Source organism: Dipodomys ordii, unplaced genomic scaffold (assembly GCF_000151885.1).
Source record: "Dipodomys ordii isolate 6190 unplaced genomic scaffold, Dord_2.0 Scaffold116, whole genome shotgun sequence".
Classification (NCBI taxonomy): Eukaryota; Metazoa; Chordata; class Mammalia; order Rodentia; family Heteromyidae; genus Dipodomys; species Dipodomys ordii.
In genome coordinates this window covers 4271658-4286098 of record NW_012267332.1, presented here as the reverse complement: position 1 = coordinate 4286098, position 14441 = coordinate 4271658, and the positions used below count along the sequence as shown (strand labels likewise).

At 40.9% G+C, this 14441-nt stretch overlaps 1 protein-coding gene across 1 annotated transcript; it reads left to right on the top strand.

Moving 5' to 3' along the window:
• The first annotated feature begins 5960 nt into the window (after positions 1-5960).
• Cdx4 (caudal type homeobox 4) lies at positions 5961-13995 on the top strand. The gene is made up of 3 exons (XM_013028922.1): positions 5961-6462; positions 12079-12224; positions 13789-13995. The coding sequence occupies exons 1-3, from the start codon at positions 5961-5963 to the stop codon at positions 13993-13995; spliced, it is 855 nt and encodes a 284-aa protein (XP_012884376.1).
• The last annotated feature ends 446 nt before the right edge of the window (positions 13996-14441 follow it).

The window sequence follows — 14441 nt, the reverse complement described above, 5'->3', positions numbered from 1 at the left end:
GTATTTTGGCTTTAGCATCCACATATCAGGGACACCATGTGCCATTTGTCTCTTTGTTCTTGGCTTACTTCACTCAAAATAATCTGCTCTGTCCCATCCATTTCCCTGCAAATGCCATTATTTTGTCCTTTCTAATTGCTGCATAATATTCCATGTATATAGGTACCACAATTTTTGGATCCACTCATCAGTAGTGGGACATCTGGGTTGTTTCCAAATCTTGGCTATTGTGAACAGTGCTGCAATGAACATGGAGGTGCATGTGTCCTTGTATACTGGTTCCTGTTGCTCAGGGTAGATGCCTAGAAGTGGTATGGCTGGGTCATAGGGGAGGTTTATATTTAGCTTTCTGAGGTAGCTCCAGACTGTTTTCCAAAGTGGTTGTATTAGTATACATTCCCATCAGGAATGCAGTAGGGTTCCTCTTTCTCCGCATCCCCTCCAGTATTTGGCTGACTTTAGGATGTGAGCCATTCTGTAGGGTAAGGTGGTATCTCAGTGTTGTTTTTATTTGCATTTCCTTTACAGCCAAAGATGATGAACATTTCCTCATGTGTTTCTTTGCCATTTTTATCTCTTCTTCTGAGAAGTCTGTCTTTAGTTCACTTGCTAATTTCATGATTGGTTTGTTAGATTTGTGAGGAGTTAGTTTCTTGAGTTCCCTGTATATAATGGATATTAGACCCTTGTCTGATATTTTGCTGGTAAATATTATTTCCCAATTAGTTAGCTGTTTTCCTAGTTTGGTTGCTATTTCTTTAGCTGTGCAGAAACTTTTTATTTTAAGGTAGTCCCATTTGTCCAGTCTCTCTCCAATTTGTTGTGACCCTGGGACTCTGTTCAGGAAGTTCTTGCCTGTGCCTATAAGTTCAAGTGTCTCTCCTACTCTGTCCTGCAATAGTTTCAGAGTATCAGGTTTGATATTAAGGTCTCTAATCCATTTTGAGTTGATGTTAGTGCATGGTGATAGGCTAGGGTCCACTTTCATTTTTCTGCATGTGGCCACCCAGTTTTCCCAGCACCAATAGTTGAAGAGGTTATGATTCTTCCATTGTATGTCTTCGGCTTCTTTGTCAAATATCAACTGATTGTATGTATGTGGCTTTATTTCTGGATCTTCTAGTCTGTTCCTTTGGTCTTCGGATCTCTTTTTGTACCAGTACCAAGTTGTCTTTGTTATTATGGCTCTATAGAAGAGCTTGAAATTCGGTATCGTGATCCCTCCTGTGTTGTTTCTTTTGCCTAGAATTGCTTTACCTATTCTAGGTCTTTTGTTGTTCCATATGAACTTTTGGACTGTTTTCTCTATTTCAGTAAAGTATATCATTGGGATTTTAATGGGAATTGCACTGAATGTGTATATCAATTTTGGCAGTATAGTCATTTTCACGATGTTAATTCTGCCTATCCAGGAACGTGAGAGATCTTTCCATTTCCTGGTATTCTCTATGATTACTTTTTTAGGCTTTTATAGTTTTCATGAAATAGATCATTTACATCTTCAGTAAGGTTAATTCCTAGATACTTTATTTTTTGAGGTTATTATGAATGGGGTTATTTCCTTGATTTCCCTTTCTGCTTGTACATTGTTGGTGTACAGAAAGGCGACTGATTTTTGTGGGTTAATTTTATATCCTGCTACTTTGCCAAGTGGTTTATAATCTCTAAGAGTTTGGGGAGACTTTGGGATCGTTAAGGTATAAAATTATGTCATCTGCAAAAAGAAATGGTTTAACTTCTTTCTCCCCTATGCGGATCCCTTTAATGTCTTTTTCCTGCCTTGTTGCTCTGGCTAAGGATTCCAGAACTATATTGAATAGGAGTGGGGAGAGTGGGCATCCTTGCCTTGTTCCTGTTTTTAGGGGAATTGGTTGTAGTTTTTCCCCATTAAGTGTAATATTGGCGGTTGGTCTGTCATATAAAGCTTTTATTGTTTTAAGGAATGTTCCTTCTATTTCAATTTTTTCCAGAGCTTTTAACATGAATGAATGTTGTATTTTATCAAAAGCCTTTTCTGCATCAATGGAGATAATCATGTGGTTCTTGACCTTGGATCTGTTGATGTGATGAATTACATTTATTGATTTACGTATGTTAAACCATCCCCACATCTCTGGGATGAAACCTACTTGGTCATAATGTATGATTTTTTTGTATGTTTCTGGATTCTGTTGGCTAGAATTTTATTGAGCTTTGCATCTGTGTTCATCGAAGAGATTGGTCTGTAGTCTCTCTTTGATCTTAAGAGTAAGAAAGAAACCAAAAGTCATAGTCAGATAAACTAGAGTACCTGCATGCCAACACACACACACACACACACACACACACACACACATTGTGCTGTGCTTAGCGCAACCTGGCTTCAGAATTGCTGTGTGTATGTGTGTGTGTGTGTGTATGCTGGTACTAGGGCTTGAATTTAGGGACTAGGCACTGTGCCTAAGCTTTTTCCGCTGAAGATTAGCACTCTGCTGCATGAGCCATAACTCTACTTCCAGCTTTTTGCTGGTTAACTGAAAATATGAGTCTCACAGACGTCCCTACACAGGTTGACTTTGACTTGGGATCCTCAAATCTCACTCTCCTGAGTAGGTAGGGTTACAGGCATGAGCCCGTGGTGCCCAGCTACAATGTTCTTTACTGGCTTTATTTCCCCTGACAAGCCTATAGCTGGGTCAAATGGTAGTTCCAATCCATAGTTCTGAGGTCTTTCATCGAGTCTGTTCATAAGTATTTCTCAAGGCTCTACATGTTCAGGGACACTCCATTCTGCTGGATTCAAATATTCAGACTCCAAAAGATTTAGATAAGATCGCAAATATCTCTAAGACAGACTAAATAGTTTTAGTCATTTAAGGAGATCAATAGGTGGTGGAAGTTCAATAATAGTATATTCTGAGAGAAACATCACCACAAAGAGGCTTTAAGGAGAGGGGATACTACACTTGAATCTAGTAAAACAGGAAGAATTTGAACAGCTTTTTCTCTCTATAACAGGAAAATTATGGAGATAAACAGTTTGGGCAAACCCCCAGACTCCTCATGTACAAAAAGGATAGTCCCTGGGTAAGATACATTTGAAAGACCCCTTGTTGTGCCTCTATCCTGACATCATTTTTCAAATATTAGGTATTCGCCTCCAGATAAAACAAGTGAAAGAATTATCCAGGGGTTATTGAGTTTATGTTGTTAAAAAATATCTTGAAAGCTAGGCCTCAGATCCTGAGCACAGAAAGAAAAGAGAATCCAATTCTTGATCTATGCCCTGACACTATAACAACCTGGTACCAGTGTAAGAACATCTCCTTTATAGTCAGGGCAGCCTACACTGGAACCTAACATTACTTCACACCAGCTATGTATCCTTAAATACTTCCTGTCACCTCTTTGAGCCTCTGTCTCTTCATCTCTAGATAGAAATGATAATGATTTGTGGGGTGGTTGTGAAGATTAAATGAGACAAAGGCGTAAAAAGTATCCACAGATGTGTTATTGCCCTGCATCTTAGTCCCTTCTCTCCAGCACAAGGCTTTAATCATCTTGCTGATCAATTACTTGTTTCTCTCCTGTTTCTCTTTCTGTTTCTCTTCTGTTTTCTGAAATAGGCTTGAAAATATATTAAGATTCCAACCACTTCTCCCATCTCCACTGCCATTCACCAAATTGCAATGCCCTTTTAATTGTCTCGCTGGTTGTATTTTGTCTGCTTAATCCATCATGTGCCTCAGCCCTACAATGCCTCCTTGCCTCATATAAAGCAAGACCAAAATCTAGAATGTTTACAGTGACCTACTCTATCTCAGCATTTGGACTTTACTGTCATTTCTGTCAGTACTGGGGCTTGAATTCTGGGCTAGGGCACGCTCCTTTAGCTTTTTCACTTAAGACTAGCATTCTACCACTTGAACCACAGCCCCACTTCTGACTTTTTGCTGGTTAATTGGAGATAAGAGTCTCAAAGACTTTCCTGTGTGGGCTGGAGTTGAACTGTAATCCTCATATCTCAGCCTCCTGAGTAGCTAGGGTTACAGGCATGGGCAATTGGGCACCAGGCAACTATGCCTACTATTTAGCTACATTATTTTTCCTTGCTGTTTCTCAAGGTATTCTCTTTTTACATGTTCCTTCTAACTGAATCCTCTTCCTTTATGATTCAGTCTACCAACTCTCATAATTGAGTGTCATTGTTCAGGAAAGTTCTCCTGGACTAGTACACTTAAAGTTGTAGTCCTTCGCCAGCATTCCCAATCAGCTTTCTCTTTCTTTTTTTTTTCAAAACATGTATTATGATCTGACATACCATACAATTTAGTTACTTAGAAGTGCTTTTCCTCACCAAAATGTAAACTTATACGGTCCCTACTCATGTCTCCATACACAGAACAGCATCTCAATAAATATTTCTTAAGTTGGTGAATATAGTAGCCCACACTAGGTGCCAAGCAATAAATTAAGCAGTTTGTATTTATTATTATTATTATTATTTGCCTTGTAACATAGGTAACATTAGGAATTCTGCCTTTAAAAAGCAGAATACCCTGGGGATGTAGTTCAGTAGGGCCTAGCACATACAAAGCCCTAGGTTATGTCCTCTGCAGGGTATGGGGGAGGGAGATGGAAAGCTCAGAAGTTAAATGACTTTCCCCAAACGAGGGAGGGATTAGCTAAGTGGGAGTGTCCGCTTGGGTGAGACATTGTGGAGGAGCACATTTCCTGAGGAGAGGGTGGCCTGAATTACAGGTTGCGGTGGGTCTTGGTGGGAGGGAATGGATAAGAAGAACACAGAAGGTGATGGGGTTTTCTACTAGCAATCCCAGATCTTTTACAACAACTAGAGCTTTGAAAGGGAATCCCAAGTCTGCAGCAACAGCCATTGACTCCAGACTGCAAAAATCCTGGCCTCACGGAGGATACTCTTAGGAAGGAACACAATAGGTGCATTGCCTCCTGTGCCTCTGATCAGATAAATTAATATTTATCCATATGAAAAAAGATCTGACCTTTGGGGGTATCAACTTTGGGGCAGACAGAAACCATATTTGACAGAGATACCTGAAACTAGTAAATTAATACGAAGTTATAACAGTTCACTAATTCACATGACCTGTCTGTCTCTCTCTCCTCCTCCCCCCTTTTTCATAACCCACACTCTTCATAGTAGTTTTGATTAATTCAGCCTGCCATCCACTAGAATATAACCTTAGGAAAACAGAATTTAAAGAATGGTTGCTTGCTCAGTGCTCTGTCCCCAGTGTCTACATACAATAAATTCCCAATATGTAGTTATGAACAGAATTTCTTCCCTTGGTAACAAAACCCTTTCCTGGAGAAGGGGAGAGGGAAGGAGAAGGGAAAATCCTTTTCGATGGTCTCACAGGCCATTGCCTGGTTGGGGGAAAAAATCGCTAGCAGGGAATTAGGGCAGGAAGGTGAAAGTGTATGCAGGCTGGGCTCCAGAAGATCAGTAAAAGAGAGGTGTCCGTGTTGAGAGCTAAATCCTAGAGAGCATGACCCGGTGTCTTAACCTCACTTGGGAGCGAGCTGGTCAGAAAGTGTTGGAGGAAGTCCTGATTCCAAAAGCGCCAAACTGGTGCTGTAGGAACCAGATGGACAGTCAGGAAAGATGATTTGGAAAGGCCCAAAGGCTTGGGAGAGGGAGCCTACAGTGAAACCAAGTCCCCGTGAAAGTGAAATGGCCCTTCATTTGAATGCAAATGCTATGTAAAGCCTGAAGCCCCTTGACGTCAGCCCAAGCCATGGGTGGCCCATCTCCACCAGGCTACCTGGAAACCGTCAGAGGGTAGCAAACGTGGGATGGAGTAGTCTGAGACTGGGCAGAGGAGCTTGAGGCATAGCTAAGCAGTGGTTGTCCTTCTTAAGCTTTCTCAAAGTCAGGTTGGGGACCTTTACAGGGAACTTCAGGATGGCTTAGGGAGTTCTTTCCTTCTCACCAAGCCAGCATGTACGGAAGCTGCCTTTTGGAGAAAGACGCGGGCATGTACCCGGGCACTCTCAGGAGCCCTGGAGGAGACAGCAACGTGGGGGTGGGTCACTCTGGGAGCGGTGGGAGTCCGCTGCCAGCCCCCAACTTCGCTGCGACCCCGACTTACTCACATTATATGAGCTATCCTCATGTGGCCAGCATGGATCCTCACGGTCCATCGCTGGGGGCCTGGAGCTCACCCTACAGTCCCCCCCGGGAAGACTGGAGTGTGTATCCAGGGCCGTCCAGTGCAATGGGCACCGTGCCCATGAACGATGTGACACAGAGTCCTGCGGGTTTTGGTTCACCCGATTACAGCAACCTGGGTCCCTCGGGCGGCGGAAGCAGCAGCAATAGCTTGCCAACCCCCGCCAGTGGGTCACTGATCTCCATCGACCCAGTGACCGCAGACGCCACTTCTCCCAGTAGGAGCCGCCACAGTCCTTATGCATGGATGCGCAAAAGCGTGCAGGTGACCGGTGAGTAAGCAGTTGGGGCTACGTGGCCCACTTCCTCCCCTACTTGTCTGCGCCCCTCTCCATCTGTCAACCCTCCTACTTCTCAGGAGTCTCCAGGGAGTGTTTAGGTGAGGAGAGTTAGGCGTGCTGGTTTGCTTATCTTTCAAGCAGCCCCGGGGCTCAAAGGTTGCTAAATGTGTGGCTCAAGACTAAATCTACCAAGAAGGGGAGTAGGGGACTTGGGGGATCTCCATTCCCTCATCAGCTAGGGGACTGAACGCATGGGAAACGAGCACCATTATTAGCCAGAAGGATCAGGAGCCAAGAAACAGATGTACGGAAAAGCTCAACGGGTGCATCGATAAGGTATGAGGACAGCTGTGATGTTCAGATGTGGTTTCCCAGTGCGCAAGGCTTGCTCTTTTCAATTCGTTCACCATCTATCTGGGTGAGGCGGCTCCCCCAAACAGCGGGTGATGAGCAACTTCAGTTCGCCGTGCTTGGGACCTTCCAGTTTAACTACAAAGGTTTCCCGACAACAAAACTCTAGACTTCTAGCTTCCTTTACCTAAATTGGCAGACACAAGATATAAACTGACATAGACTACTCCGGGCAATCCTCACAGCAACTAGCTCCCACGCGAGTAACAGCCCCAGCTACTAGTGCCTGAAGCTTTAGTCAGTATTAGGACCGGCATCAGAGAACCGGTGATTAAATCCAAGTCTGAGGTAGTGGCACCTTACAGGAAGACACGGGCGGATCCTAGCCTAACACCGACCAGCAAAGCAAATCGCTGGAAGCTGGAGGCGTGGAAGGCTGGAAATCTTTAATCTTGGATAGGGGAAATGGAGAGATGTCTGTTTTCAGCTATGGTTGTTGGTAGTTTTTTTTTTTTACTCGTGTTCTTATTATTCCAATTCTTCCTCCCTAGCATTAGGGAAAATTGGCAAGATTCTATTCTATTACTTTCATCCCTCTGGAGGAAAAAATGACTTTTCAATAGCGTTTACCCACAGTGATTATGCTCCCCGTTCACAGTTTTGTTTTCTCTCTCCTCTCCAAAGCCAAGGCAGGAAGGTGAATGGGAAGGTACCAACTTTTACCATTAAGAGGACTTTTTAGCCAGAAGAGGAAATGCAAGTTGATCATAATATTACTAGTGTGATAAACACAAATTAAAAGTAGAGTGGAAAGCACCACTGGCTCAAGTCTGTAATCCCTACCTACTCAAGAGGTGGTGGTCAAGGATTGTGGCTCAGAGCTAGACCAAGTAGAAAAGCCTATGAGACTCTTATCTACAATTTACCACCAAAAAGCCAGAAGTGAAACTGCGGGTCAAATGGTAGAGCACTAGTTTTGAGAACAAAAGCTCAAGGATAGTGCCCAGCACGTGAGTGCTCATTCACACACACACACAAAATGGTAAGTCAGATGATTAAGTAAGAAAGAAAATGAGGTTAAGATAGGCCATTCTTAGAGCTGTTATTACATCTAATCTCATGGTTGTAATTATATCCATTTACTAAAATGTAATAATCAGGAAAAGACACAAAAAAATGACCAGAAAAGTAGTAGCTCTTGGACCAGGATTATGTTCTGAAACATTTTAGGAGACAGACGTCACTGGCAGGTTGTTTGGAATAGAGAACAATGGGGAAAAAAGGACAAGATAAAATATTATGTTGTTCTTTTTCAGTTTATGAGGGAAAATATGACAAGTTTATTTGCTTTAACATCTTCCACTTACATATGTTTTCCTGAGCTGGAGCCTCTCTTGGGAAACTTTGGTGCCTTCTAAGTGTGTGGCATCTGACTTTTCCATGTGGCCTTCATGGGATTTTTCTCTTCACTGTCCATGAAAAGTTTAAAATTGAATGCTTTTGGAATATCTTTGACTCTTAGGCAGCCTATCCCACAGATGAAGCATTATTAAATCCAACCTTTGTTTCATTTGCAATATACTCCTTCTAGCCCAAGGTGCATGTTCAGTAACAACTTAAAATATAAGTAGAACATGGCTATCCTCCCAGGAAAGTACACAAAAGCACACAAAAACACACACATTGTCTACATGCACACACACACACACACACACACACACACACACAAACTATTTCACATAATTTCCACTATGACTCTTTTATGGATATCAGATCTCATGAAAAAAAATAAAGTTAATCACCTAACTGGATCACTCTGGATCAAAATGCACTCATTTATATGCTTAGCACATAGAGAGGGTGTTATACAAATATTGGTTAAATGAATGAGTGAGTCAGATCCTCCTACATTTTTCACTTCACCCTGTAGTGTTATAGGATAACATTTGGTTTGTGGCTGAGACAAAAATAGATGAACTACAAAATGGAAGTAACTCTTTCCTGAACTAAGGCAATTAAGGCAAGTTCTTTCTATTCCTGAAGAATGTTCTTAAATAGACCTAGGGTTTATTTAATTTATCCCCTAATACGAATACTTTTGAAAAGTATCACTATGGAATATCTTCTCATTGTCCCCTAATATGTATACTTCAAAATATTCCACAGTGATCATTATAGCATTTGATTGTTTAATGATAGCAAAAGGACCGATGTATAGAATCAATAATTGTGTTACAGGTGATCTGATTTAAAAGTAAGACATTTTGTTTCTACTTAGTGCTCTAAGTCATCTATTCCAGCAAACATCTCATTTTAAAGATTATGTTAAGAAGACTATTACAGAAAAGTTTCTATGGAAAGTTAAACATTTTATACATTTTCCTATTTTGAATACTTAGCATGTTAGAGCAGGTCCAGTTATGGACCTGGATGACTATTGGCAATATGGTATTTTAAGCAGGGCTGGAGAAAGGCTTTCTTGTTAGGGGGAAGAAAAGGGAAGAGGAAAGAGTAATTTTGATTGGTTCTCATGAAGCTACTCGACAACACTGAGGAAGTCGTGCTTTACTTGATTATGGCACTTCATAAATAGAATAGCTTAATCATTATTGAGGTTTATCATTGTCTTCCTTGGTTTTGCTTATTATATTTTGCCACTTTTTAAATGAATTGGATGAACTGCCATTATATGAAAAATCATCACAGTGAAGTTAATTACACAGTTGTCTCTATAGAAGAAAATTGGTTTTTATCACGTTTTTCTCTACTGACAGCATCATTGTAGTCCCTGGGTTTGGTGAGTGGTCTTCTGCCTACCAGGACTTTCACAGACAGTCTCTGATGAGTATTTCTAAAAATTCATTTAGGGTGACAGTAAGTCATCATACATGATGACAATGGCTTACAAACCCTATGAGGACAGTGTCTTCTAGGTGATAAGAAAAGGGTCCATCCATCTTGAACTACAGAGATTTGCCCAAGTCTGAGGAACAGGTAATGAAATCCCCTTTGCAAAGAAATGGAAGTAGCTGTCTAGTAAATTGTAAACTTTCTTAAATTAGCTCACAGTTGCATCTGAGAAGGTAATCCCTCAGTCTCTAAAATATCACTATCTCTAGAAGAGAATGGCTTGAACAATAAGCACAAGCATCTCAACTCCTAATACTTTATTAATGTTGCTTATGGCAATATGGACAACATGCTCTACCAGAAAATGCTCCAAATCCCTTTTGGTCATTTAAGGACGTGATGCAGTGAAGTAGAGGAGAAGCAGTTAGGGAAGTGGCACAAGAGGAGAACCAGGAAATTAAAAATCCTTTCTCTTTGTAAACTGTGCAGCTACTATATTCCCCTGAGCAATGTCTTCCCTGGTTTTAGGTCTTATCTGTCAGATTGGGGCTACAGACCCTGTTTAACACTTAGCTTGGCTTTGATATGCATCCAGGCTTTTCCTTGTCCCTCCTTTCTTTAGGGGTTATATTGCCGGAAAGGGTGAGGATTTTCATGGCAAATAAAGAGGCCTGGTCTTGACTTTATTGTCCTCAGAAGAAATTGCAAGAGGGGAATTTATGACCAGTGGGGGTAGGGAAGAACCACAACCTTTCCAGAGATCTTGAAGTCTGGTTATATTTACTGATTATAAAAGAGCAGAAGACACAGACACAGACAAGTTGAATTTTAACTTCTCTTGCCTTGAATTAAAATTTAAACATCCAGCCCCTTTGGTATTAGGAGGGATTTTAGAATATGTCTCCTGAAAGATACATTTTTATTCCAAGATTGGAGGTTATGAGAGTAAGCTAACCCTCAGGTTTTCATTTTTGTCCCCCAACACACATTCTTCCTTTGCTCCATAACCAATACCAGACTACATTTCTGTTTGTATTCAGCAAATAATACCAAAGTTTGAGCCTTTGAATCAGGTTAACTAACTGACACTCATAGTTTTCATTTTCAAGAAGACTTTTGTTTAGGTCATTAGTCAGGCATTTAGTTTAATCATAAGATAGATTTCTCAAGTGGAATTTGTTTCTACTTTCGTGACTCTTTTTTGTTCTTTCCTGGAGATGAAAGGGTGTCTGACATTTGTTTAGGGCTTGTAAATTCCAAACCAATTGGTTGGTGTTCCTGAATGTAAAGAGGGTTCAGGATGGGATCTGATGCCATGTAGCTCCTTTGTTAGGCCTGTGCTGCACCTTAACACCTCAATGGAGTTTAGGGAGCCACTTTAAAGAAGTCTTTGTCTTACAGATAGCTCCCCAAAAACCTCACATCAAAAACAACCAGGGAAGATCAGAAGGAGTTTCTAAAAGCCATAGAGAAAAGGAAGAAGATCCTGGAGGGGGTTAGAGAAACTGAAAAGAAACTTCCTAATCACCTTCAGAAAATTTGAAAGGAGGAATAAAATTCTATTTGAAGGAGGGCATGAGAAATTAGTTAATGTTGTAACGCAAAGCAAATGTTTGGATATCCTCTCAAAGGACAAGAAATACTCACTTTATTCTGCTTAAATCAACACACCTTTCCCCATTCAGCATTCACTTGGGAATAAAAATTGGCTTAAGACTCCCACCAAAAAAAAGGTCTGGTATTTTTAATAGGTAATAGGGACTCTTCTGAAATAGAACTTGCGAAGTGACAATAAAATTTTTCTTTTACAATTACTGTTCAAATCAAATTCTGTCTAAGTACTGTGTGTAACTATCATTTCAGGATCTCAGAGTAGTTTAGCACTCTTCAGACTTTCTTACACTTCCCATCATGTCTAGACTGGGAATAACAGCATACTGAACTAGGAGTCCAAGATGGGTCCTCTCCAGAGCCCACTAGCACAAATTTACTTGCCCATACCGAACTTCAGGTTCCTTACCTCTACAATGAGAATAAGCATGTTCTGGGTAATTCAAGAGGGTATGCAAGAGATTTAGTAGAAAGCAATATGAAAGCATAACATAAAATATAATGTATAATGGATGTTGGTACTACTACCAGTGCCATTGTTGTGAGAAGGGAAGTAAAAGCATAGATTAGTGTTTAAGCATTTTAAATGTTTTGACTCAATGATATACAAATGATAGACTGACTATGGTTTGAATGATCATTTTAGTAGAAATATTAAAGAGATGAAACCAGCGTTTCATAGACAGACAGAGAGACTATATCTATTGCTAGGATAAGGAGCTATGATTCCTTCAACAACAGAAAGTCTCCAAAGAAACAGAGTAAGATTAAATGAAATGATTTCTCCTCCAATAGGGAAAACCAGAACAAAAGAAAAATACCGTGTGGTTTACACAGATCATCAAAGGCTGGAGCTGGAAAAGGAATTCCACTGCAATAGATACATCACTATCCGGAGAAAATCAGAGCTGGCAGTTAACCTGGGACTTTCTGAGAGACAGGTATCCCAGAAATGTATCTAACATGTTATGTGTAGTCGTTCAATAGACTAAGGGTTGGAGGAAGTCTGTAAACAGAGGTGAAAACAGAGATTCGAGACATCACTCAAGCTCTCCTATAGCCCACATTCATTTTAGTGGCTTTCCTAGCTTACTTTCTTTCGTCAGTGGGTGTATTAACTATTGAATTTGGTGGACATCATGTAAACACAGAAGCAAAAGATGGGACATTAGCCGGGCGCCAGTGACTCACGCCTGTAATCCTAGCTACTCAGGAGGCTGAGATCTGAGGATCGAGGTTCAAAGCCAGCCCAGGCAGGAAAGACCTTGAGACTCCTATCTCCAATAAACCACTAGAAAACCGGAAGTGGTGCTGTAGCTCAAGTGGTAGAGTGCTTGCCTTGAGCTGAAGAGCTGAGGGACAGCACCCAGGTCCAGAGTTCAAGCCCCATGACCGACAAAAAAAAAAGATGGGACATGAGAGGAGCAGAAACCCTTAATCTGGTTCCTCAAGTAATCAAAATCAGTGTATGACGTGCAGCTCAGCAACAATTGCAATTATCTGGTTCCTGCCATCAAACTACAAGAGTATCTGTTTTTAATTGGCAACCTGTACCAAGATTTTCCATTATTGAGAGTAGGACAATTGATCTTTCTTTTGGGGGGGAGTGTCCAGTCGTGGGGCCTGAACTCTGGGCCTGGGCGCTGTCCCTCAGCTCTTCAGCTCAAGGCTAGCGCTCTACCACTTGAGCCACAGTGCCACTTCTGGCTTTTTTCTTTTTGTTTCTGTGGTGCTGAGGAATCAAACCCAGGGCCTCAGGCATGCAAGGCATGCACTCTACCACTGAGCCAACTTCCCAGCCCGACAATTGATCTTCTAAAGGAAATTAATTATAATGCTATGATTCTTACCTTCAGTTCAGTTTATTATAAACATTAAATTAGGGCAAGGATAAAAAATTTTCAGTGTGTTCAAAGTTGAAAATTACATAACAAGCTGGTAATTTTTTTCACTTCAGTCTAGGAATAATCCTGGAGCCATAGAATTCTAAAATGGTAAAGTTCATTAACACATTGCCCTATCCCAACAATCTTGCATTGCTGCTTATATAAGCACAGTAAAAACACTCTAGTCTTCATACATGGCGTATCTTGGCCCATGTTCACCTCGTTCTATGTTGCATTAACCTTTTACTATTAAGATGTTTCTCTTAGTGATCAATTATAATCACCTGTTTGAATCTCTCCCTCTTCCCAACATTCCTCAGTGTCTGTCACTCTATCGTCAGTCATTTTAACTTATGTAAATAAGTTGGTGAGTTGTAACATAAAGAGCAATTCATTCAGTGTAAGTAGTCCTAGACTTGATCTCAGTCTTATTTCTTGAAAGGTATTTGCCTCTCTCTGGACTACAGCTTAAAAAAACATATTAAATGGACATACTTCACAAGATCATTGTGAAACTCAAATGAAGCTTTTGCTAAAATTCCAGTGCAATATCAGCAACCCCTGTATTTACTCTTTACAAAATGTTATGCCATTGAATATAAAGCATTTTGTGTTGCAGGTGAAAATCTGGTTTCAGAACCGGCGAGCCAAGGAGAGAAAGATGATCAAAAAGAAAATCTCCCAGTTTGAGAATAACGGAGGCTCAGTGCAAAGTGACTCTGGCTCCATCAGCCCTGGGGAATTGCCTAATGCTTTTTTCACCACTCCATCTGCTGTCCGTGGATTTCAACCTATTGAGATACAACAGGTCATAGTGTCTGAATGAAAGAAAGGTCAAAAGAAACAGACAATGCTCTTCCTTTAGCAAAGCCTCTTTGGTCTCTGACTTGCCAGCAAGAGAGTTGGTACAGGGTGAAATTCCTTGTAAGATAGTTATTCTCAACAAGTAAACTCACAATGAGTTGGAGGAAAAAATGTCTCATATGACTCTTAGAAAAGATCCCCAGGAACCTCCTGTTACATTCTGTTATGTGTCAATCCCTCAAGAAGCTTAGTTATAAACTCTCTTAATTAAAAGCTAGACTCATAAGCTCTAGAAACTCTGTTCACTAGTTCAGAAAGTTGCTTGTGAACAGACCATAAAACACAGCTCTGCCAGGAAGTGCACTTGTGTGTACCCTTGTGTTTATTATTTGCTACTGTGTTCTTTCAAACTATTTTTAGTGGGTAGGAATAAGGTAAGCAGAAAGTTGCCTCTATAATAGTTTTCCA

Coding starts and splice junctions, on each gene's coding strand:
- Cdx4 (XM_013028922.1), top strand. CDS start 5,961: ATGTACGGAAGCTGCCTTTTGGAGAAAGACGCGGGCATGTACCCGGGC. Junction 6,463..12,078: donor CAAAAGCGTGCAGGTGACCG/GTGAGTAAGCAG, acceptor CTCCTCCAATAG/GGAAAACCAGAACAAAAGAA. Junction 12,225..13,788: donor TGGGACTTTCTGAGAGACAG/GTATCCCAGAAA, acceptor TTTGTGTTGCAG/GTGAAAATCTGGTTTCAGAA.